This window comes from Salvia hispanica, chromosome 1 (genome assembly GCF_023119035.1).
Source record: "Salvia hispanica cultivar TCC Black 2014 chromosome 1, UniMelb_Shisp_WGS_1.0, whole genome shotgun sequence".
NCBI lineage: Eukaryota > Viridiplantae > Streptophyta > Magnoliopsida > Lamiales > Lamiaceae > Salvia > Salvia hispanica.
In genome coordinates, this window is record NC_062965.1 from 21,444,268 (window position 1) to 21,466,622 (window position 22,355).

General features: G+C 41.4%; 4 protein-coding genes across 4 annotated transcripts; 2 read left to right on the plus strand and 2 right to left on the minus strand.

The window, feature by feature from the left end:
- Window positions 1-562: 562 nt before the first annotated feature.
- Window positions 563-4,221, minus strand: LOC125189928 (receptor-like protein 36). Its single transcript, XM_048087147.1, has 3 exons — window positions 4,036-4,221; window positions 2,634-2,913; window positions 563-2,571 (listed from the first exon to the last, which is right to left on the minus strand). Exons 1-3 carry the CDS (start codon window positions 4,219-4,221, stop codon window positions 563-565), a joined length of 2,475 nt encoding a protein of 824 aa, XP_047943104.1.
- A 2,053-nt stretch (window positions 4,222-6,274) lies between these two features.
- Window positions 6,275-7,182, plus strand: LOC125189939. The gene is made up of 2 exons (XM_048087158.1): window positions 6,275-6,389; window positions 6,827-7,182. The coding sequence occupies exons 1-2, from the start codon at window positions 6,275-6,277 to the stop codon at window positions 7,180-7,182; spliced, it is 471 nt and encodes a 156-aa protein (XP_047943115.1).
- A 5,527-nt stretch (window positions 7,183-12,709) lies between these two features.
- On the minus strand, window positions 12,710-15,749 carry LOC125218347 (receptor-like protein 11). The gene is made up of 2 exons (XM_048120003.1): window positions 15,368-15,749; window positions 12,710-13,372 (listed from the first exon to the last, which is right to left on the minus strand). Exons 1-2 carry the CDS (start codon window positions 15,723-15,725, stop codon window positions 12,948-12,950), a joined length of 783 nt encoding a protein of 260 aa, XP_047975960.1. The 5' UTR covers window positions 15,726-15,749; the 3' UTR covers window positions 12,710-12,947.
- A 2,298-nt stretch (window positions 15,750-18,047) lies between these two features.
- Window positions 18,048-20,121, plus strand: LOC125204931. Its single transcript, XM_048103708.1, has 2 exons — window positions 18,048-18,498; window positions 19,701-20,121. The coding sequence occupies exons 1-2, from the start codon at window positions 18,234-18,236 to the stop codon at window positions 19,877-19,879; spliced, it is 444 nt and encodes a 147-aa protein (XP_047959665.1). The 5' UTR covers window positions 18,048-18,233; the 3' UTR covers window positions 19,880-20,121.
- The last annotated feature ends 2,234 nt before the right edge of the window (window positions 20,122-22,355 follow it).

Consider the following 22,355-nt stretch of genomic DNA (forward strand, 5'->3'; position numbering starts at 1 on the left):
CCTTTTTCAGCCCATTGATGTGTTTTTATATTGGAATTTTATTCTTTAGGATTTACTTCTTTTCAAACTAGAATCCATTTAATGGATCTATTAAACTAACTAATTTCCTATCGAGTAAGAGAAAGAGAACTAGGATTTTGTGGAGTAATTGTAAAAATATTAAAGGGATAATCTTTTTTCTTAATCATTTAAAGATGACAAGGTTCCCTGTTAATATTAACTAGGACCCTAGGGTTGGTTCGACTCTCTTTTGCATCTCGGGAAAGAACCAACAAAAAAAACCTGAGATGGAGCTTATAATTACGATCGACACTCTACCTATTACATTAATAAAATAAAAAGATAAATGGGCCAGCGTGACATGGCCTGGGCTCCTCTGCTCCGCATATCACAATACGAACACTAGTGTCTCCTGACTCGGTTCCTGGCGATGGCAGCCATTCTTGCTCGCCTTCTTCTCATGTCTCTGGCAATGAATATGTCTTCAGAGGGAAGCCACAGAGGCCTGGATTTCCTTCAAAGGATTCAATTGAAAATGTTTGAATTTGACGGCCTTTTGAGATCATTCCGACCAGCTTATATATGACAGGTTCAAGACTTCAAGGAATGTGAGTTCTTCAAGCCCCGTCGATATTGGCCCTGTTAGCTGGTTTCGAGAGAGGTCAAGTGATTCGAGATCACCCAAGTGGCCAAATGACTGAGGGATGCTTCCGTTGAGGGCGTTGTGGGACAAGTTGAGATGATAAAGTGCGGTAAGATTGCCAATTGCATTTGGTATCTCTCCGATGAAATTATTGCAAGAAAAATCAATACTTCCAAAGTCATGCCAAATTTTTTTAAGTTCTAACTTTAGCCCTTTCATGATTAATGTCACTTCAACTTCGTACGATTGAGCATAACTCCATTGCATCATTCCCCTCCAACTAGAGAAGTTTATTGATTCCAGACGTCCAATGAAATTATTTGAAGCTATATCTAGATTTCGAAGAGCTGACCATGTCATGTTACATGTCACTTTACCATGGAATCTGTTGGAGTGCAAAATAAGAACTCTCAATGAGGATGATAGCATGCACGGGAACGTATCATTGATGTTGTTGTTCCCAACATCCATGACCTCCAACGACATGCAACTTTTGAGAGATTTTGGGATCTTCCCTTCTAAATTATTATTGCTAAGCGACAAATATATTAGCTTACAATCCATAGAAAAAATATCTGGAATGTTGCCGCTGATGTTATTGTTCCCAATGTCCATGGCCTTTAACCGCCTACAATATTCGAGGGACTTTGGGATCTTCCCTTCCATACTATTATTATAAAGATATAAAAATTCTAGCCTACAATGCGAAGTAAAATGATCTGGAATGTTGCCGCTGACCTTGTTTTGATCCACTTCAATCCCCCTAACGTTTTCGAGTAGGCAAGGGGGTATGCTGCCACTTAATTTATTTTCGGACAAGATAAGAAAATCAAGGTGTGTTGCATTGCAAAGGAAGGTTGGAATTGATCCACTTAAACTATTATTAGCGAAAGACAACCACCAGAGTTGAGATGCAAGTGGAATGGGAAGCTGTAACTCACCCCTGAGCTGATTAGAGTCCAAGTATAGGTACTTAAGAGAAGCAGGAATATGGTAAGGCTTTTGAAAATCTGTTAGAAGATTAAATGAGAGGTTTAGATACGTAAGTTGTGTTCCCCAAATCAAACTAGGTATTTCCCCCGCGATCCGATTGTCTGATAGTTCCAATATTTCTATATGCGAATGTTTGATGAAATTCGGAATATTGGACAAATTACATGAGCCTAGTGCTAACACTTTCAATTGGAAACGTCCATATGAGCTTGAATCGACTTTGCCAACATCTACTGACAAGCTCTTCTGAGCTAGCCCCAGGTATGTAAGATTGGTCAGGCTTAGCAAGTTGTCTAGTTTAAAAGTGCCACTAAATTGGTTGTAAATAAGATGAAGTTCCAACAATGATGGGAGAGCATAGAGAGAGCGAGGAATGTTACCGGAGAATGAATTCCACGTGAGATTTAGATGAGCTAGATTGGAAAGACCTTCGAACAACGTAGAAGGAAGTGAGCCTGTCAAGAAGTTCTTTGACAAATCCACATGAATCAGCTCGGTTGGGGTAGCAAAGGTGGATGGTATAGAACCCTTCAAACTGCAGTTACGAAGACCTAAGATGGTCAAACTTGGAAATTTGGCAAACAAGTCTGGAAGCTCTACTATTGAAACATCATTAACATTTAGTCGAAGAATAGAAAGGGAATGGAGTTCCCAAAAAGATTTAGACAAAGGGCCATATAGATTACAATGAGCCAAGCTCAAAGAGGTGAAGTTTGGTAAATGTGATGAAACAATGTGGCTCAATTTATTCCTTTTCATGAAATGAGGTAATATTGACACAATCCAATACAGCTCTCTAAGCCCTGTTAGATTTCCAACAAGCATTTCCAAATTTGGATACTCAAGACTTAGACACTCTTCGGGAGTCGAACAATCATAGTTGGAAATATCGAGACTAACCAATATCTTCAACGATGCTATTTCAGCCGGAACCTCTGCCCACCAAAACGAGCGCGTGACAAATTCAAGTGTGTCAAATAAGTGAAATTGCCAATACCTTTTGGGATGGGATGAGTGTAGTTGAAATCATTGAAGGCAAGGTTAAGCTTCTGCAGATATTCAAATCTGAAGAGACTCGATGAATCCTCAATTCCACCAGAAATGGCCTCATCATCGAGATGCAAACTAACGACGTAGCCAGAAGCATCACATTCGACACCGGGTGTTACGATTCCATCGGCATCACCGGAAATAGAGACACCAGCAGCAACACAGAGGAGAGCCCCCCAGAGCCGCCGTCGACAACACCAACAATAGAGGAAGACTCCACAGAGCCGCTGGCAACCCCATCGTCGACGGCAGAAGTAACGAGGATGAAGAATCAGCGCCGAACACTGAGGAGCTGGAGGAGCCGACGAGAGAGACGGAAGAGAAGCCGAAAGGAAGGAACCTCAGGCCAAGGAAGGATCTCAAGTAGCTGGATCGCTATCAGGACTTCGTTCCCAAGTAGCTGTCCAACTGCTCGACGAAATGCCTGAATGAACTATTTATTTTATTTAGACTTTGGTTTATTTAATTGTAATTTCTTTAATTATGAACGGTTTATGAGTCGAGCGTTTTATAAGCTCCGTCGGGTTTTTTTTGTTGGTTCTTTCCCGATGTATAGGATTAAGTCGAACCAACCATAGGGTCCTAGATAATATAAATAGGGCTCCTCATTAATTTCCAAAAACAATTAATGAAGAATTATTTTGCCCAAAGCATCTTGCGTAATACATCACAAACCCTAACAGCTGCCGACAGAGAACTCCTCCGCGCCAGCCTTCACGTTTGACCGCCGACCCGCATGCCGGGCGCCAGATTATCTGGTGTTACTCTCGTAACCGGTAGATCGTTCTTCGTTAAGGGAGGAAGCTCCCTAACAACTGGTGCTTTTACATCTTGAACTCACTCATGGATATTTCAAACGTATTATCCAACGTTCCTGTGTTGACGGGGGGCTGGATCGGTGCCCCGCCCCCAGGGGAATTGGCGGGATAACGACGGTCCGCCGCGCCCTCCACCGAGGGGCGAGCGACAACCGGTGGATGCAAACCCGCCTGACCCGTTGACGCAAGGGTTTGATCGAATCATGTCCCGTTTCGATCAATTGGAAGTCAGATTGGAGGTATTGGAGAACCCGATATAGCAGGATAAGGATCCGCCGGATGAAGGATTTGATTCAGATGACGCAGCCTATGCGGATTATCGCGACTCTGATCGCGGTCGGGATCCCACGAACCCACGTCGCCAGCAATTGGGGTTTTGGGATCACAGAACACACAAGGGGCGTGGCGGCCGCGGCGGTACGTTTGGAGGCCGTGGGAATTACCGGCGCGATGGCGCTTGGCCTCGAGAGGAAGTTACTGATCGACGAATGACAGTTTATCGTCCACGTGCGGTTTCAAGCTGGGACCCACCAGCGACCCGTCAGCAGGGTTGGCACGACCGCCACCGATCCTCTTGTTGGGACCCACCACCGCGTCGCGAGCGCTTGTCCTACCCCCAGGATGCGGATAATCGTCACGGTGTACAGATGCGAGCCCCACATTGACGGATCGGACACGACGAATTGGATTTCCCGTGTCGAATACTATTTCGACCATCTTATGATGTCGGAGGAGGATCGCCTTCACTATTCAGTAATGTGATGTGGGCATAATTCCCAGATGATGTGCGCCATCGTTTTGATCCTCAAAGTTTTCGCAATTACATGTGCACATTGGCAAAATTGGTTCAAACAGGGTCGGTGGCTGACTATCACGACACCTTTGAGAAATATTTAAATCGCGTTGAAGGCCTCTCTGACTATGCCCTTATCCCGATATTTATCGAGGGACTGAAGCAACCGATTCAGGAAAAAGTGGAGTTACAACATCCTCAGTCTCTAGCAGAGGCGATGGCGATTGCCCTGCGCCTCGGCGCTACTCAGGAGAACACATTTCAGCAGGCCGCATCAGGATCGAAGAAAAATTGGACGCACCGGGAATCACGCCAGTCAGCACTGCCAGCCCCTGGTCCCTCCGCCACAGCACGACCGCCGTCATCAACCAGCACGAAGATAACACCGATCCTCGTGTCTAACGCGGAGAAATCTGAACGTTCCTGGAAGGGCTTATGTTGGCATTGCCCGGAAAAATATGTTTCGGGCCATGTATGCGCGGTGAAGCTTCTGTGTTATGTGGGGGACGAGGACGTCAACGAGGAGGTGGGCCACCTCGATGTACATCAGCAAGTTGACGAGGTGATTACAGCAGACATTTCCCATCTACACTCTTTGAATGGGAACAGCCGGTCTAGACCTTTTCAGGTGACGGGTGACATTGGTTCCACGGAGGTGATGATATTGATTAACACGGGAAGCACTCATGACTTCCTTCACCCACGCATTGCCGAACGCTTGAGACTATCACTGACCCCCATTCGACCTTTTCGGGTCGACGTGGGCAATGGCGGCTCTCTACCGTGTTCTCACGTCTCCCGGAAGACTAAACTAACCATACAAGGTGCGACGTTCACCACATTTTGGATATTCATGGACCTGATATCATCTTAGGGATGGCTTGGTTGGAGTCCCTGGGGAAGTTGTCCGTGGATTTCGTGGGCAAGACATTAGAATTCCATCAGGACGATACGATGTTCTTCATCCAAGGCAATCAGCCAGGTCCACGGCAGATATCTCTTCACTCACTTGCTCTACTCGCTTGCCACTCACCAGCTCATGAGTTCTATGAGCTAGTGCCTCTCGAGCCCGAAGACCAGGCCGGTATGCTACTGACCGCTGACGTGGAAATACCGGCTGACCTGCCGGAGGGGGTCCGTGCGGTGTTGGAGGAGTTTCGGCATGTGTTTGCCCTACCAGAGGAAATGCCGCCTGCCCGACCCTTTGATCATAAGATCCATATGCTACCCAACTCCAAACCCGTTAACGTACGGCACTATCGATATCCATATTTCCAGAAAAATGAGATCGAGAGGCAAGTAAAGGAGATGTTGGATCAAGGAATTATACAACGCAGTCAGAGCCCATTTTCCTTCCCGGTATTGCTGATCAGAAAGAAAGATGGCACTTTTCGGTTCTGCATAGATTACCGTGCCTTGAATTTGGCGATGGTACCTGACCACTTCCCCATCCAGACGGCTGATGAATTATTCGATGAATTAGGGAAAGCTAAGTTTTTCACTAAGCTGGACTTACGATCCGGGTATCATCAGATCCGGATGCACGAGGGGGACATCTATAAGACGACGTTTAGGACGCACGATGGGCATTTTGAATTCTTGGTGATGCCATTCGGTCTGACCAATGCCCCCTCCACTTTCCAAGCGGCAATGAACAGTATATTCCAGCCACTGCTACGGAAGTGTGTGATAGTATTCTTTGACGATATTTTGGTGTATAGCCCCACCCTGGAATCACATTGCGGCCACTTAACCGAGGTACTATCGCTCCTACTTGCTCATAAGTTCTTTGTAAAGTTGTCGAAATGCGCTTTTTGCAGCACTACTGTTGAGTACTTGGGCCATTTGATTACAGATGGCCAGTTGAAGGCTGATCCGGCAAAGATAGAGGCGATGACGGCGTGACCTCTACTGCGCACGGTCAAACAATTGAGGGGATTTCTTGGATATTATAGGCGTTTTGTAGCGCACTATGCAATGATTGCATCCCCGTTGACTGACTTGCTAAAAAAGGATGCGTTCGAATGGTCGGCGACGGCAGAGGAAGCATTTGTGGCTCTCAAAGCCGCCATGACATCTGCTCCAGTCTTGAGTTTGCCGGATTTTAATAAAACATTTTGCATTGAGACTGATGCTTCTGATATAGGGATCGGGGCGGTGTTAATTCAAGATAGCCATCCCATTGCATTTTTTTGTCCAAAATTGGGCCCTCGCCGCAGGGTGGCATCCGCCTATCACAAGGAACTGTTTGCTATTGTGGAGGCGATTCAAAAGTGGAGGCAGTATTTGTTGTGAAGAGAATTTATAATTCGCAATGATCAAAAGAGCTGAAAGGAGCTACTGCAACAAGTTGTGCAGACTCCGGATCAACAACTCTATGTGCGAAAACTAATGGGTTATAAATTTCGCATTGAGTACAAGAGAGGCATCACTAACAAGGCGGCCGATGCTCTCTCGCGTCGGGATGTGGAGGAACCGCCGTCAACTGCAATTGACACTCGGGATCGAGGTCCAATCTGGTGCTGTCAGCGGAGGAGCTGGCAGAACAGGTAACGGACGTGGCATTGTTTACCACCGTCGCCCACCCGATACCAAAACTCCTCGAGGTGTTGCGGCAGGAGACAGCAACGCTTCCTGATCTGCAGGTGCTGGTGGGGAAAATCAAGGCGGGCGATTCACTTGCCCGTTTATCGTTTGCTGACGGGCTGATCTACTTCAACCGTCGGATCCTAGTCAGCCCCACGTCGTCTATGAGGCGGCTGCTGTTGGAAGAGCACCATAGCACACCATTGGCTGGTCATCCTGGCCACGAGAGAACTTTTCGCCTCATGGCGGCAGGTTTTTATTGGCCTAAGCTGAGGCGGGAGGTCAGGGATTTTTATTGACCAAGTACTCGACCCAGAAGCCGGCTGGTTTACTTCAACCTTTGCCGGTGCCATCCCAAGTGTGGGAGGACGTCTCAATGGACTTCATAACCGGTAGTCTAGAGGGTACACGACCATAATGGTCGTCATTGACAGGCTGTCCAAGTATGCACATTTTGCACCATTGCTGACCCGCTTCGACGCCTTGCGCGTTGCCCACCTTTTCCTCAAAACGGTTGTCCGCCACCACGGCTTTCCAAAAATGTTGGTATCGGACCGTGATTCTGTGTTCCTAAACGCGGTTTGGGAAGAGATATTGCGCCTCAACGGGACCAAGTTGAATTTTACAACGGCATATCACTCGCAATCAGATGGCCAAACTGAGATAAGGAATAAAGGCCTGGAACAATATTTGAGTGCATTTACGGTGGATAGACCGTCTACATGGTCGAATTTTCTGCCTTGGGCGGAGTTGTCACTAAACTGTTTCCATCACGTGGCATTGTGCACTTCTCCATTCCGCGCATTGTATGGTCGTGATCCTCCATTGTTAGTGGCAGCGGTACCATCCGCGAAGACCCCTCCCAACGTGGCTGAACTTGTCAAACAGCGGGGGGAGTTATTGGTTGAGTTGAAGCGGATTCTGTCCAAGGCTCAGCAGTGCATGAGTGCAGCGGCGAACAACCATAGACGGCACATTTAGTTTGAGGTGGGGGATTTTGTGTGGCTGAAGTTGCAGCCATATCGGCAACATTCGGTGGCGAGACCGATTTCTGCAAAGTTGGCAAAACGTTTCTATGGCCCTCTCGAGATACTGTAGCGAATTGGGCCGGTGACGTATAAGCTGAGGCTGCCGGAGGGTAGTCGCATTCACAACGTTTTCCATGTCAGCTTGTTGCGAGCGTTTGTGAGCGGCGACAATGTTGTTCCGTTTCCAGAGAAGTTCAAGGGAGGCCGGCCGATTGCTTACCCGGTTGCAATTTTGGATTCTCAGACCATGTGGTATAAGGGCGCCCCAGTCGAACTCGTGTTGGTCAGATGGTCGGATGGGTCTGAATGGCCATCGTGGGAACCGTTTGAGGAGCTACAGAAAATTTTTCCTTCTATTCCCCTTGAGGACAAGGAGGTGCTTAAGACGGGGAGAGTTGTTACGATTCCATCGACATCACCGGAAATAGAGACACCAGCAACAGAGAAGAGCCCCCCAGAGCTGCCGTCGACAACACCAACAATAGAGGAAGACTCCACAGAGCCGCTAGCAACCCCATCGTCGACGGCAGAAGTAACGGAGGATGAAGAATCAGCGCCGAACACTGAGGAGCTGGAGGAGCCGACGAGAGAGACGGCAGAGAAGCCGAAAGGAATGAACCTCAGGCCAAGGAAGGATCTGAAGTAGCCGGATCGCTATTAGGACTTCGTTTCCAAGTAGCTGTCCAACTGCTCGACGAAATGCCTGAATGAACTATTTATTTTATTTAGACTTTGGTTTATTTAATTGTAATTTCTTTAATTGTGAACGGTTTATGAGTCGAGCGTTTTATAACTACGTCGGTTTTCTTTGTTGGTTCTTTCCTGATGTATAGGATTAAGTTGAACCAACCCTAGGGTCCTAGATAATATAAATAGGGCTCCTCATTAGTTTCCAAAATCAATTAATGAAGAATTATTTTTCCCAAAGCATCTTGCGTAATACATTACAAACCCTAACAGCTGCCGACGGAGAACTCCTCCGTGCCAGCCTTCACGTTTGACTGCCGACCCGCACGCCGGGCGCCGGATTATCTTGTGTTACTCTCGTAACCGGTATATCTTTCTTCGTTAAGGGAGGAAGCTCCCTAACACCGGGCCACTTGCAGCACTCTCCACTTTCATTCCATTGCACCATTTTAGTCGAAAGAGAAGAATTGAAGATCAACTCATCCATGAGTTGAAGCAGCAGGGTTTCCTGATGGGGAAGGCATTTGTAGTTATAAGAATGAGCTGTGAAAATGAAGGATGAAATTATAAGTGTGCTAATGAACAAGAACTTCGGATGCATTGTGGAAGAAGATACTAATAATTCACTCTGGATAGGCAATTGGCTTTAAATAGGCAATTGCAGTTCACTTGGATATCTCTTAAGGACCACCACTTGGAAGACATAATAACGTGGGGATGGGTTTGACCATTTCAGTTTTTTTCTCAATTAATTGTAAGTTCTTTTTCTTGTTCTTTGTTTTATGTAAATTCCACAAGTAGGCCTATATGATTTTGGACTTGATGAAAATGATAGAAGAACACTGGGTCTGAGTTGACTTGAGGTCCACCTTCTTTAAGTCATAATATTAATTATTTAAAAAAACAATCCTTAGATGTTAAATTCTGGCATTGCAACTTTGAATTGGTCATACTATATTAGTTGTTAATGATACAACACAATCTTTCATGATCCAAATGTTCCACAAGAATGACCGAAAGTGATTGAGACAAAAACCCTAGTTTCTTAAATTCAAATTAATAATATCAGAACTGACTGCGAAACAATGAAAATCACCATTATAAGTGGTTTGGAAACCCTAGAAACTAAAAAAATAAATGAAGTGAACTTATGAAAATATTACAGTCTAAAAAAATAATGAAATCATTGAAATGATGATGTTGAACTTAAACGTATCTAAGTCATTTCGACACTGTTCGATAAATTAACGAAATATTTATTACCATTAAAGAATTGTAATTTTTTTATGAATAATAGCAAATATGAGAATTTCTTGTGGAGTTGGAATTAAACATTTAGCAATTGTTATATAAGGACAATATGATATACTATCATTCATAAAAGTCTTTTGTCTTAATCGGAGAAAAACTTTTCAGTGCCGTGTGTTTTACTTGTGTTTTTCCACTAAAAAACAAAGAAAATTAGATGCCTTGTTATATACGGGTGACTTGGAGTTATGGTTGATGTAAAATATATAACAATTTAGATTATTTAATCTCAGCTATACATTTGGCAAATTTGTGAACCTTCTATAAAATGTTAAATTATAAATATTTTTTAATTAGAAAAATAAAAGAAATGAAAAGTGCATTTAGAAATATTGAGATTATTAAAATTAAAGAAAGATGTGTTTATGGTTTAAAACATCACACCAATTTAAAGACGGTCCTTATTGATTTAATATAGAATATGACACATTCTCGAACATCTCTTTGCTTCACACGTTCTGGAGTTTGAAACCACTCGAAACTAACGGCTTTCATTTATTCCAAACGAAAGGTGTATGGCCCTTAATAAACTTGAATAAAAACTAATTATAAATAATTGAATATTAATTGGGTCGAGCTTGTTTGTGGTTTTGCTTTTATTAAATTGTAAATTGTACTGTATTAACTTAGTTCTATTAAATATCTCATTTTATTGTAAAATTATTACAGGATATGAGTTGAGCTTGTATGTGATTTTGCTTTTAATAAATTGTATTAACTCAGTTTGCTATTAAATTGTCTCATTTTACTGTAAAATTATTACAGTACATAAAAGTGAAATTTATGTTAAACTAATTTTTTCTTACTCATATTTCTCTAAACATAGATAATTAAGAGGGAAAGAATAAACACTTGAACCAGTAGACTAGTCATAATTAACACTACTTGTCAAACAAACTACATTTATCCCATACTTAGATGTCAGACTTTCTTTTTTAATTTATTCCATAAAAGATATCACACTTTTTTTTGAAAAAAGTTCTTTCTCACATTTATAAAAAAATATTTTCTCTCACCAATTAACACACAAAACATCTCCTAAAATCATGTGACATCTATTATGAGAAGGAGAGGATGAATTACTACTCAATTCATACATAAAATTTGGAAAGTTACGCATTCAGATTTACACATACAAATGCAAATGATTTCTTTTCTCTACTTGACCTTCTTCTCCCTTGTTCTTCACCCACTAGCAATAGCATCAACTCCTGAACCAGGTTGCCCTGCGCACTGCGGAAACGTAACGATTCCATATCCATTCGGAGTCGCGCCACGTTGCTCTCTCGGGCCATCGTTCAACATCACTTGCAACACCTCCACCACCCCTCCCAAACCCTCCTAAACATCATTAACAAGACTATAGAAGTGGTTGACATAAGTTTTGATGACCCGGCCCAGATCCGGATCCGGTACCCCTACCTGATTTATGGAACTTGCTATAATGTATCCTCTGGCGATTCGAGCATCATTGACTTGTCGGGGACCCAATATACGTTGTCGGAAAACAACTGGCTGACCACCATCGGCTGTGATGACTTCGGAGCGACAAGCACAGCCGTGGGCGACAACTATTCCCACAATGCCTGCATAGGCTTTTGTTCAGACACGAGCTCTTATGTCAGTGTTTGCCCGAGCAACGGAAACATCAATTTCGTCGGCCAGGGATGCTGCCGGGTACCCATTCCCAAAGGTATTCATCAATAGTTTTCAATGAAAATTTATTGGAATCACTAAATTTTAGCTTGTGATGGCCACAAGTGGGATTAAGCCCCAATCAAAGTTTTTTTTTTTTTTTAATTATTTGAAATTATTATTAGTGTTCATAAAATTGATGCAGAGAAAGACTAAATTATTAAAGGGCAAATTGGTGAAAAAACATCAGTTTCTGGTCAATTTCTAGACTTTCAAAAATAATTGATTGCACCGTAAATTTGATACTCCCTCCGTCCTATATAATTTTAAAGTATTAGTTTTATAATAAAACGTGAGTATGAATAAGTTAGTGGAATATGGGATCCACTACCAAAAATGGTAAAAGTGAAATGGGTAAAATTATGTGGGACGGCCCAAAATGGAATCCTGGATAAAATTATGTGGGACGGAGAGAGAATTTTTTCTTAACTGTCCCATGATTCTGAATTTTGGGAAAATTGAGTATGATGTGGCAGATCAAAAATATACTACCTCCGTCCCCCAAAATTTGCTACACTTTGACCCGACACGGGTTTTAAGAAATGTAATGGAAAGTGAGTTGAAAAAGTTGGTGGGATGTGGGTCCTACTTTTAAAGTATTAGTTTTATAATAAAATGTGAGTAGGAATGAGTTAGTGGAAGAGGTCCACTACCAAAAATGGTAAAAGTGAAGTGTATCAAATTTTCAGGGACGGACCGAAATGGTAATATGTATCAAATTTTCAGGGACAGAGGTAGTATTCTTTAATTTCGTATATCCAAACGACATTGTTTAATACACGTAGTAATAAGCTATTTAGTTTTTACACATGTACAATAACGTTAATAAACTAAGACACGTAAAACATAAAATTTTAAAAAAAATGTTAAAATAATGATATAATCGAGAATTTTTATAAGTTACGGGATTGAACTGAAATCGACCAAACTTGATAGTTTTTCTTACACTGTCTGATAGGATGCGGGATCCATTTAACTTATATTCTTAAGGATTTAACTTATTTTCAAATTAGAATCCATTTAATAGATCTATATATATGAACTAATTTCCTATCGAGCAAGGGAAAGAGAACTAGGATTTTGTGGAGGAATTTCAAGAGCGTAAAAATACTAAAGGGGTAATCTTTTATCTTAATCAGTTAAAGATGACAAAGTTCCCTATTAATATTAACTAGGACCCTAGAGTTGGTTTGACTATCTTTTGCATCTCGGGAAAGAACCAACAAAGAAAACCCGAGATGGAGCTTATAATTACGCTCAACACTCTACTTATTACATTATTAAAATAAAAAGAAATGGGCTAGCTTATAAATGGTCTCCTCTGCTCCTCATATCACATACGAACACTACTGTCTCCTGACTCGGTTCCTGGCAACCATTCTTGCACGTCTTCTTCTCCTATTTCTGCCATCGAATACTTCTTCAATAATCTCATCAATTTTTCCAAAGTATTTATGTCTGAAGCTTCTGCAGAATATAAGTAGCCATACAATGCTTCCGAATCCCACAACGTATCCAAGTGCAGCAGATACGTATTCCCACTCAATCTCCCTCTTCACTTCGACATCTTCATGTTCTCGCGGTGATAGCACATCAGTATGAGTGCAGTTTGTGTTGAGAGGGAAACCACATAGGCCTGGATTTCCTTCAAAGGATTCAGCTGAAAATGTTTGAATTTGACGGCCTTTTGGGATCTCTCCGGCCAGCTTATTGTATGACAGGTTCAAGACTTCAAGGAATGTGAGTTCTCCAAGCTTCTGCAGGATCGGCCCTGTTAGTTGGATCACAGAGAGGTCGAGTGATTCAAGATTACTCAACTGACCAAACGATTCTGGAATGCTTCCATTGATGGCATTGTGGGACAAGTTAAGATGATAAAGTGAGGTAAGATCACCAACTGCATTTGGTATCTCTCCAATGAAATTATTGCAAGAAAAATCAATACTACCAAACTCTGGCCAAATATCCTCAAGTTTTAACTCTATGCCTTTCATGATTAATTTCACTCCATAGACGTACGATTGTGCGTAACTCCATTCCATCATTCCCCTCCAACTAGAGAAGTTTATTGATTTCAGACTTCCACTGAAATTATTTGAAGAAATATCTAGAATTCGAAGCATTGACCAGTTCATGTTGCATGTCACTTCACCATGGAATTTGTTGGAGTGCAACATAAGAACTCTCAATGAGGATGATAGCATGCACGGGAATGTATTGTTGATGTAGTTGTTCCCAACATCCATGACCTCCAACGACATGCAACTTTTGAGAGATTTTGGGATCTTCCCTTCTAAATTATTATTGCTAAGCGACAAATATTGTAGCTTACAATCCATAGAAAATATATCTGGAATGTTGCCGCTGATGTTGTTGTTCCCAATGTCCACAGACTTCAACAACCCACAGTTTTTGAGGGACTTTGGGATCTTCCCTTCCATATTATTATTGTTAAGATATAAATATTCTAGCCTACAATGCGAAGGAAAATGATCTGGAATGTTGCCGCTGACCTTGTTTTGATCCACGTCAATCCCCCTAACGTTTTCGAGTAGGCAAAGGGGTATGCTGCCACTTAATTTATTTTCGGACAAGGTAAGAAAATCAAGGTGTGTGGTATTGCAAAGGAAGGTTGGAATTGATCCACTTAAACTATTATTAGCAAGAGACAAATACCAGAGTTGAGATTCAAGTGGAATGGGAAGCTGTAACTCACCCCTGAGCTGATTAGAGTCCAAGTATAGGTACTTAAGAGAAGCAGGAATATGGTAAGGCTTTTGAAAATCTGTTAGAAGATTAAATGAGAGGTTTAGATACATAAGTTCTGTTCCCCAAATCCAACTAGGTATTTCCCCCGCGATCCGATTGTCTGATAGTTCCAATATTTCTATATGCGAATGTTTGATGAAATTCGGAATATTGGACAAATTACATGAGCCTAGTGCTAACACTTTCAATTGGAAACGTCCATATGAGCTTGAATCGACATTGCCAACATCTACTGACAAGCTATTCTGAGATAGCCCCAGGTATGTAAGATTGGTCAGGCTTAGCAAGTTGTCTAGTTTAAAAGTGCCACTAAATTGGTTGTAACTAAGATGGAGTTCCAACAATGATGGGAGAGCATAGAGAGAGCGAGGAATGTTACCGGAGAATGAATTCCCCGTGAGATTTAGATGAGCAAGATTGGAAAGACCTTTGAACAACGTAGAAGAAAGTGAGCCGGTCAAGAAATTGTACGCCAAGTTGACATGAATCAGCTTGGTTAGATTAGCAAAGGTGGATGGAATCGAACCCTTCAAACCGCAGTTACTGAGGCTTAAGACGGTCAGACATGGAAAATTGGTGAAGAAGTCCGGAACTTCTACGGTTGAAAGATTCGCATAATCTAGTCGAAGAATAGAGATGGAATGGAGTTGCCAAAACGAGCTTGCTAAAGGGCCGGGAAGAGAGCAACGGTGTAAGCTCAAAGCGGTGAGGTTGGGTAAATGTGATGAAATAATGTGGCTCCATTTATTCCTTTGATGAAAGGAGGTAATAATGTTGACACAATCAAGATAGAGCTCTCTAAGCCCTGTTAGATTTCGAACAAGCATTTCCAAATTTGGATATGCAAGGGTTAGAATCTCTCTGGGAGTCCAACAATTATAGTTGGAGATATCGAGACTAACCAATCTCTTCAGCAATGAAATTTCAACCGGAACCTTCCCACCAAAACGAGCGCATGACAAATTCAAGTGTGTCAAATAAGTGAAATTGCCTATACCTTTTGGAATGGGATGAGTGTGGTTGAAATCATTGAAGGCAAGGTTAAGCTTCTGCAAATATTTAAATCCGAAGAGACTCGACGAATCCCCAATTCCACCAGAAATGGCCTCATCATCCAGCTGCAAACAAACGACGTGGCCAGAAGCATCGCATTCCACACCATGCCATAAGCAGCACTCGCTACGTTCATTCCATCGCACCAGTTTTGTCGAAAGAGAAGAATTGTAGATCAACTCATCCCTGAGTTGAAGCAACAAGGTTTCCTGATGGAGAAGGCATTTGTTATTATATGAATGAGTAGTGAAAATGAAAGACGAAATTAGTATACAAATGAAGAACAACAAGTTTGAAAGCATTGTGAAAGAAGATATTGATTTTTTTTTTTTTTTTTTGTGTACAAATGAAGATTAGGTGGAAGTGGGTTTAAATAGGCAATTGCAGTTTACTTGGATATCTTTTAGGACCACCTCTTGGGAGACTTAATAATGTGGGGAGTGGTTTAACCATTTTAGTTTTATTCACAATTAATTGTAAGTTCTTTTTCTTGTTCTTTGTTTTATGTAAATTCCACAAGTAGGCCTACAAGAATTGGACATGAAAATGATGGAACAACACTGAGTCTGAGTTGACTTGAGGTCCACCTTCTTTAAGTCATAATAGTAATTGCTTAAAAAAAACAATCCGTAGGTGCTAAATTCTGGCATTACAACTTTGAATTTTTCATAGTAGTTGTTAATGAAAATGATGGAACAACACTGAGTCTGAGTTGACTTGAGGTCCACCTTCTTTAACTCATAATAGTAATTGCTTAAAAAAAACAATCCCTAGTTTCTTATATTCAAATTAATAATATCAGAATTGACTGCTAAACAAACAATGAAAATCACCATTGTAAGTGGTTTCGAAACCCTAGAAACGAAAAAAAATAAATGATGTGAATTTTTGAAAAATTTTGATAGAAATCCATGGATTCCATCCTAAAACCAATTGGTGATAGGAGGAGGGTCCATGAGACTTATATACTAGTTTCAGTTTTCTTTTGACACCGATGTGGGACAGTTATATATTATATTTTTAGTTTCAATTGCCAACACCCTCCCTCAAACCCTTCAAGGTGAACCTTGGAGGGGTTGGACTTTTTTTCACCTTGGAGGGGTTGGACTTTTTTTCTAATCGATTGGACAATCGGCCCAATTTTTTTCGATCGGTTGGACCACTTGGCCCAAATTTTTAAGTCCAGATATACTGCTGGGTCAGTCATTTTTTCGGTTTCGGCCCAGATATACTGCTGGGTCAGTTAAATTTGACCCACAGTCGGTGACCCGCTCTGATACCATGATAGAAATCCATGGATTCCATCCTAAAACCAATTGGTGATAGGAGGAGGGTCCATGAGACTTATATACTAGTTTCAGTTTTCTTTTGACACCGATGTGGGACTGTTATATATTATATTTTTAGTTTCAATTGCCAACAATTTTTAAGTCCAAAAAAATAATGAAATGATGATGTTGACCATAAACATATCAAGTCATTTCGACACTGTTCGATAAATGAAAACAAAATATTCAGTTATTACCATTAATGAAACTCTTGGCTAAACCTGTAAAGTTCTATAGAAAATATGAGAAATTCTTGTGGAGTTGGAATTAAACACTTAGCAATTGTTTAGAAATACAATATGATATACTATCATTTTCTTTCATAAAAGTCTCTTGTCTTAATTGGAGAAAAACTTTTCAGTGCCGTGTGTTTTTGTATAAAATGACTTGCGATATACCGCTATGACTTGGATTTATGGTTGATGTAAACGATATAACCATTTAGGTTATTTAATCTCAGCTATACATTTGGCAAAATTGTGAATCTTCTATAAAATGTTAAATTATAAATTTGTAATTAGAAAAATAAAAGAAATGAAAAGCGCATTTAGAAATATTCAGATTATTAAAATTAAAGAAAGATGTGTTTATGGTTCAAAACATCTCACCAATTTAAAGATGGTCCTTATTGATTTGATATAGAATATGACACATTCTCGACCATCTCTTTGCTCCACACGTTCTGGAGTTTGAAACCACTCGAAACTAACGGCTTTCATTTATACCAAACGAAAGGTGTATGGCCCTTGATAAACTTGAAAAAAAAACTAATTTTAAATAATTAAATATTAACTGAGTCGAGCTTGTTTGTGGTTTTGCATTTAGTAAATTGCACTAACTCAGTTTGCAATAAATGTCTGATTTTATTGTAAAATTATTACAGGATATGAGTCGAGCTTGGATGTGGTTTTGCTTTTAATAAATTGTATTAACTCAGTTTGCTATTAAATGTCTCATTTTGATAGTAAAATTATTATGGTACATAAAAGTAAAATTTAGGTTACACTAATTTTTTCTTACTCACATTTCTCTAAGCATAGATAATTTAGAAGGAAAGTATAAACCCTTGAACCAGTAAATTAGTCATAATTAATACTACTTGACAAACAAACTACATCTATCCCATATTAGATGCAAGACTTTCCATTTTAATTTGTTCCATAAAATCTGTCACACTTTTTTTAAAAAAAGTTCTTTATTATATTTATATAAAAATATTTTCTCTCACCACTTAACACATAAAAAAACATCTCATAAAATCATGTGACATCATTCAAGTGTGACACTGCGGAAACGTAACGATTCCATATCCATTCGGAGTCGGGCCACGTTGCTCTCTCGGGCCATCGTTCAACATCACTTGCAACACCTCCACCACCCCTCCCAAACCCTACCTAAACATCATTAACGAGACTATAGAAGTGGTTGACATAAGCCTTGATGACCCGGCCCAGATCGGGATCCGGTACCCCTATCTGATTTATGGAACTTGCTATAATGTATCCTCAGGCGATTCGAGCATCATTGACTTGTCGGGGGACCCAATATACGTTGTCGGAAAGCAACTGGCTGACCACCATCGGCTGCGACGACTTCGGAGCGACAAGCATAGCTGTGGGCGGCCACTATTCCCACGATGCCTGCATAGGCTTTTGTTCAGACACGAGCTCTTATGTCGGCGTTTGCCCGAACAACGGAAACATCAATTTCGTCGGCCGGGGCTGTTGCCGGGTACCCATTCCCAAAGGTATTCATCAATAGTTTTCTATGAAAATTTATTGGAATCACTAAATTTTAGATTGTGATGGCCAATCAAAGTTTTTTTTTTTTTGTTGAAAATTATTTGAAACTATTACTACCTCCGTCCCTAATAATTCGTCACCATTTGACCCGACACAAGTTTTAAGAAATGTAATTGAAAGTGAGTTGAAAAAGTAGGTGGCATGTGGGTCCTACTTTTATATATTAGTTTTATGATAAAATGTGAGTGTAAAAGAGTTGGTGGAACGTAGGATTCACTACCAAGAATGGTAAAAGTGAAAGGTGACAAATTTTTAGGGACGGACGAAAAAAGAAATATGTAACAAATTTTCAGGGAAGGAAGGAGTATTAGTTTTCATAAAATTGATGCAGAGAAAGACTAAATTATTAAAGGGCAAATTGGTGAAAAAACATCCGTTTCTGGTCAATTTCTCGACTTTCAAAATAATTGATTGCATTATAAATTTGATATTTTTTCTCAATTGTCCCATGATTCCAATATTTGGGAAAAATTAAGTATGATGTGACAGATTGTACATGTACAAATTGGGAAAATTGGAGGGAAGTGCATGTACATCATTGCCATTGTCCAACAACATCAAAATTGTCTTAATAGGTAAAATTCGATTAAATTTGAAATGGTATTGATTGATTATTAGATTGATATGGTTAATCATGTGCATTTGGAGTGGAATTAAAAAATTTGCACAAGTGAATGCAGTGTGAACTTTGTCTTACTAATACAATGATGTTCCCTGAACGATGTGTGTTGATATTCATTTTTTTCAAGATAGGTAATATGCAATGTAGTCCAATTAGGAAAGAATGTTGTACTGATAATTTTATTAGTACAATGATATTATTTTTTCGATATAAAAGGCGGACACATAAATTTTATTTTTGGAGGGGCTATATGTAGTACTCCCTCTGTCCCAATAGAAATGCAACGTTTTCCTTTTTAGGTTGTCGCAATAAAAATGAAATATTTCTTAAAATGGAAACAATTCTATCTCTACTTTTTCTTCTCTCTTACTTTACTCTCTCTTCATTAACTCACAAAATAAGTATAAAATCTTGTAGCGGAAACCAAATGTTGCATATTTATTGGGACGGAGGGAGTATATAATTTGGATTTGAAATTTAGAATTATCGTATAATTTATTATAATTTTCCAAATTTTTCACGCAGGTTTAGGTACTTCATTGGGACTTATACTTCTTTTACTACGTTTTTGGTTGCATAAGGTGTTCAAGAAGAGGAAAAAAGAAAGCTCAAAGAAGATCTCTTCAAACAGCTTCTTCTCCAGCATCAACAAACAAGTGAGGGAACATTTGGCAAAACCAAACTTTTCACAACAAACGAATTGAAGAAAGTGTTAAGGGCCTTCTTCCCTTAACTGAGGCCGGCGGCGTTGCTCGGCGGCCGTTGAGGATTCCGGCGCCCTGCGTAGGGTCGGCGGAGATCGATTGGGGCTGTGCGCGGAAGTACTTCCGTCGGGCAGCAAGTAATTAAGGTTTCAAAACCTTGAGTCACACGATAGTGGAGAAATAATAATTCTTATTGATTGATTGGAGGATGGAAATAATAACAATCTATGCCCTATTTATAATACTAGAATACTATACCCTAACTTATTGAATAAGAAAACTAAGATATGGAAAGATTTGGTGAATCAAAAGATAACTAAATAATATGGATATCCATGATATAGAGGATCGTATCAACTCCCCCGCGGTTAAAATCCGCCTTGTCCTCAAGGTGGAAACCACGAAGCAACGATGAGAGTTGAAAGCAAGCTTTGGCGAGGCATCTCCTCCTGGATCAAACACACACCGAGCAGCTGAGCGTTTCCCTTCATCACCTCCATAAAAAATCAATGAAGGCAGACCGATGTGGTCGTCCAAATTCAACGCTAACGAATGCAGACTGATGTGGTCGTCCAAATTCAACGCTAAAATGGAATGCTCTGCCACACGTCCAATGCTCAAACACGGCTTGTTTTTACGCGGAGGAATCAACCGTGCATCGGCGTTGAGCGATGGTAATCGAAGATTCATGTTTGAAATGTCAGTGACATTCAAATCCACATAAACATAAGCAAGTGCTTGCAAAGTGTGCGCCCCTCCTTTCTTACCCAATCCGTCCGTATGTAATTTAAGATCATTTAGAAACAACCTTTGTTTCTCTTTCATTTCTAATTGATTGTCCTGCTTCTGTATTTCAAATTCATCCGTGTGCTCATCAACAAGGCTCTGAATCTTCATGCTCTCTCTTTTGCTTGGCTTCTCAATCAACACACTGAAATCCTTTTCTTTCGTCTCTAAATTAGATTGATGAGTATCAGCTATTATCTCTTTCTCGATCAGCTTCGGAAATTTTTTATTGACATCTTCTTCTCTTTTGGCAGTAGAGTCACTCACTTTCTCTTGTTGATTCCACACACTATTAAGTTCTGTCAACTTATCCTCCCTCTTTTCTTCACCATCGTGCAAATGTGTTTCCCACTCCTCTTTCCTTGAGCTTGATACACCAACCAGTGGATGATGAGTAGAGGCCAAGAATGGAGCTGACACGGGCAGCGATTGCAACGGCTGACAAGCTCTTGGTGCAGCATAGGGTGGCTGCTCAATAGTCGACGTTGTATCTGGCTGCTTTTGCGGACGATCTGATCGCAGCGGCGGTGACGGTGCAGCAGCAGCGAGCGGTGGCGCTGCTGAGCGGCAGAGACTCGGTGTTTGCCGGCAGGAGGGTTGTTGTTGATGTCGTGTTCGGTCCGGCTGCCAAGGGTGATGTCCTGGTTCAATGTTTGAAATACACCCATATCCTACTCTCTTCTCAATGCCACGTGAAGAGTTCATGTCATGAGTCATAAAACAAGTGTCTTCATGAATATGTTGTCTCATATACCCAACATCAACATTTTCATCATAGGCTTGGTTGCGTCTAGGGGAACGGGCGTCCGGCGGGTCCCAACAGGATGGCTGGCGAGTAGTATAGTCATGTTGCACGTACTGATCAACATATCGGTGAGAGAAATCTCGATAATCATTGCCATATCTCCCACGTTGGTCCCGCGTGTCGATGTATTGGTCACGAAATCTTGCCGGCGGATTGCAGCGGCGCTGATCGTACGTCGGTGGCCATGGACGGCGGAAGTCGTCATAATCCCTTTTTTCTTGGGCAGGAAACTCATAAGGAAACTCGTCAGGAGGCCGAATCCATCTTGCTGCGCGAAGTTTGGACTCATCCCATCGCCTCTCCATGTCGGTTAGTTTTGAGAGCAAGAGATCGAGCTTTGCACTGTAAACTTGCTGTCGTGACTGTTGCTGGTGGTCGAATTGCCGATGGGTGTAGTTGGATGACATGATGAGTGAGTGCTTGGGTGATGACAGAATATGGAGGGTAAAATGTGGCGGTGATGGTGGTTTGACTTCGACGCGGTGCGCGGGAATCCTTCCCGTCGGGCGTTGCAGAAGTAGAGTTGTCCGGTGGCTAGAGCTCGGCGGACAGGCGGGACTCGACAACCTAAGCAGTTGCTGTGCGCGGAGTCTTTTCCGTCAGGCAGCGGTGTAGCTTCGGTTCGAGATGGTGGGAGGGTGAGATCACGATGAAAGCACCAGTTGTTAAGGGCCTTCTTCCCTTAACTGAGGCCGGCGGCGTTGCTCGACGGCCGTTGAGGATTCCGGCGCCCTGCGTAGGGTCGGCGGAGATCGATTGGGGCTGTGTGCGGAAGTACTTCCGTCGGGCAGCAAGTAATTAAGGTTTCAAAACCTTGAGTCACACTATAGTGGAGAAATAATAATTCTTATTGATTGATTGGAGGATGGAAATAATAACAATCTA

Coding starts and splice junctions, on each gene's coding strand:
- LOC125189928 (XM_048087147.1), bottom strand. CDS start 4,221: ATGGTCGAAATAGTATTCGACACGGGAAATCCAATTCGTCGTGTCCGA. Junction 2,914..4,035: donor ACCCTGCTGACGGGTCGCTG/GTGGGTCCCAGC, acceptor TGGGGTTGCCAG/CGGCTCTGTGGAGTCTTCCT. Junction 2,572..2,633: donor CACTCATCCCATCCCAAAAG/GTATTGGCAATT, acceptor TTTGGTGGGCAG/AGGTTCCGGCTGAAATAGCA.
- LOC125189939 (XM_048087158.1), top strand. CDS start 6,275: ATGATTGCATCCCCGTTGACTGACTTGCTAAAAAAGGATGCGTTCGAA. Junction 6,390..6,826: donor GACATCTGCTCCAGTCTTGA/GTTTGCCGGATT, acceptor TGGTGCTGTCAG/CGGAGGAGCTGGCAGAACAG.
- LOC125218347 (XM_048120003.1), bottom strand. CDS start 15,725: ATGCTTTCAAACTTGTTGTTCTTCATTTGTATACTAATTTCGTCTTTC. Junction 13,373..15,367: donor CACTCATCCCATTCCAAAAG/GTATAGGCAATT, acceptor TCCAACTAACAG/GGCCGATCCTGCAGAAGCTT.
- LOC125204931 (XM_048103708.1), top strand. CDS start 18,234: ATGGAACTTGCTATAATGTATCCTCAGGCGATTCGAGCATCATTGACT. Junction 18,499..19,700: donor CCGGGTACCCATTCCCAAAG/GTATTCATCAAT, acceptor TTTTTCACGCAG/GTTTAGGTACTTCATTGGGA.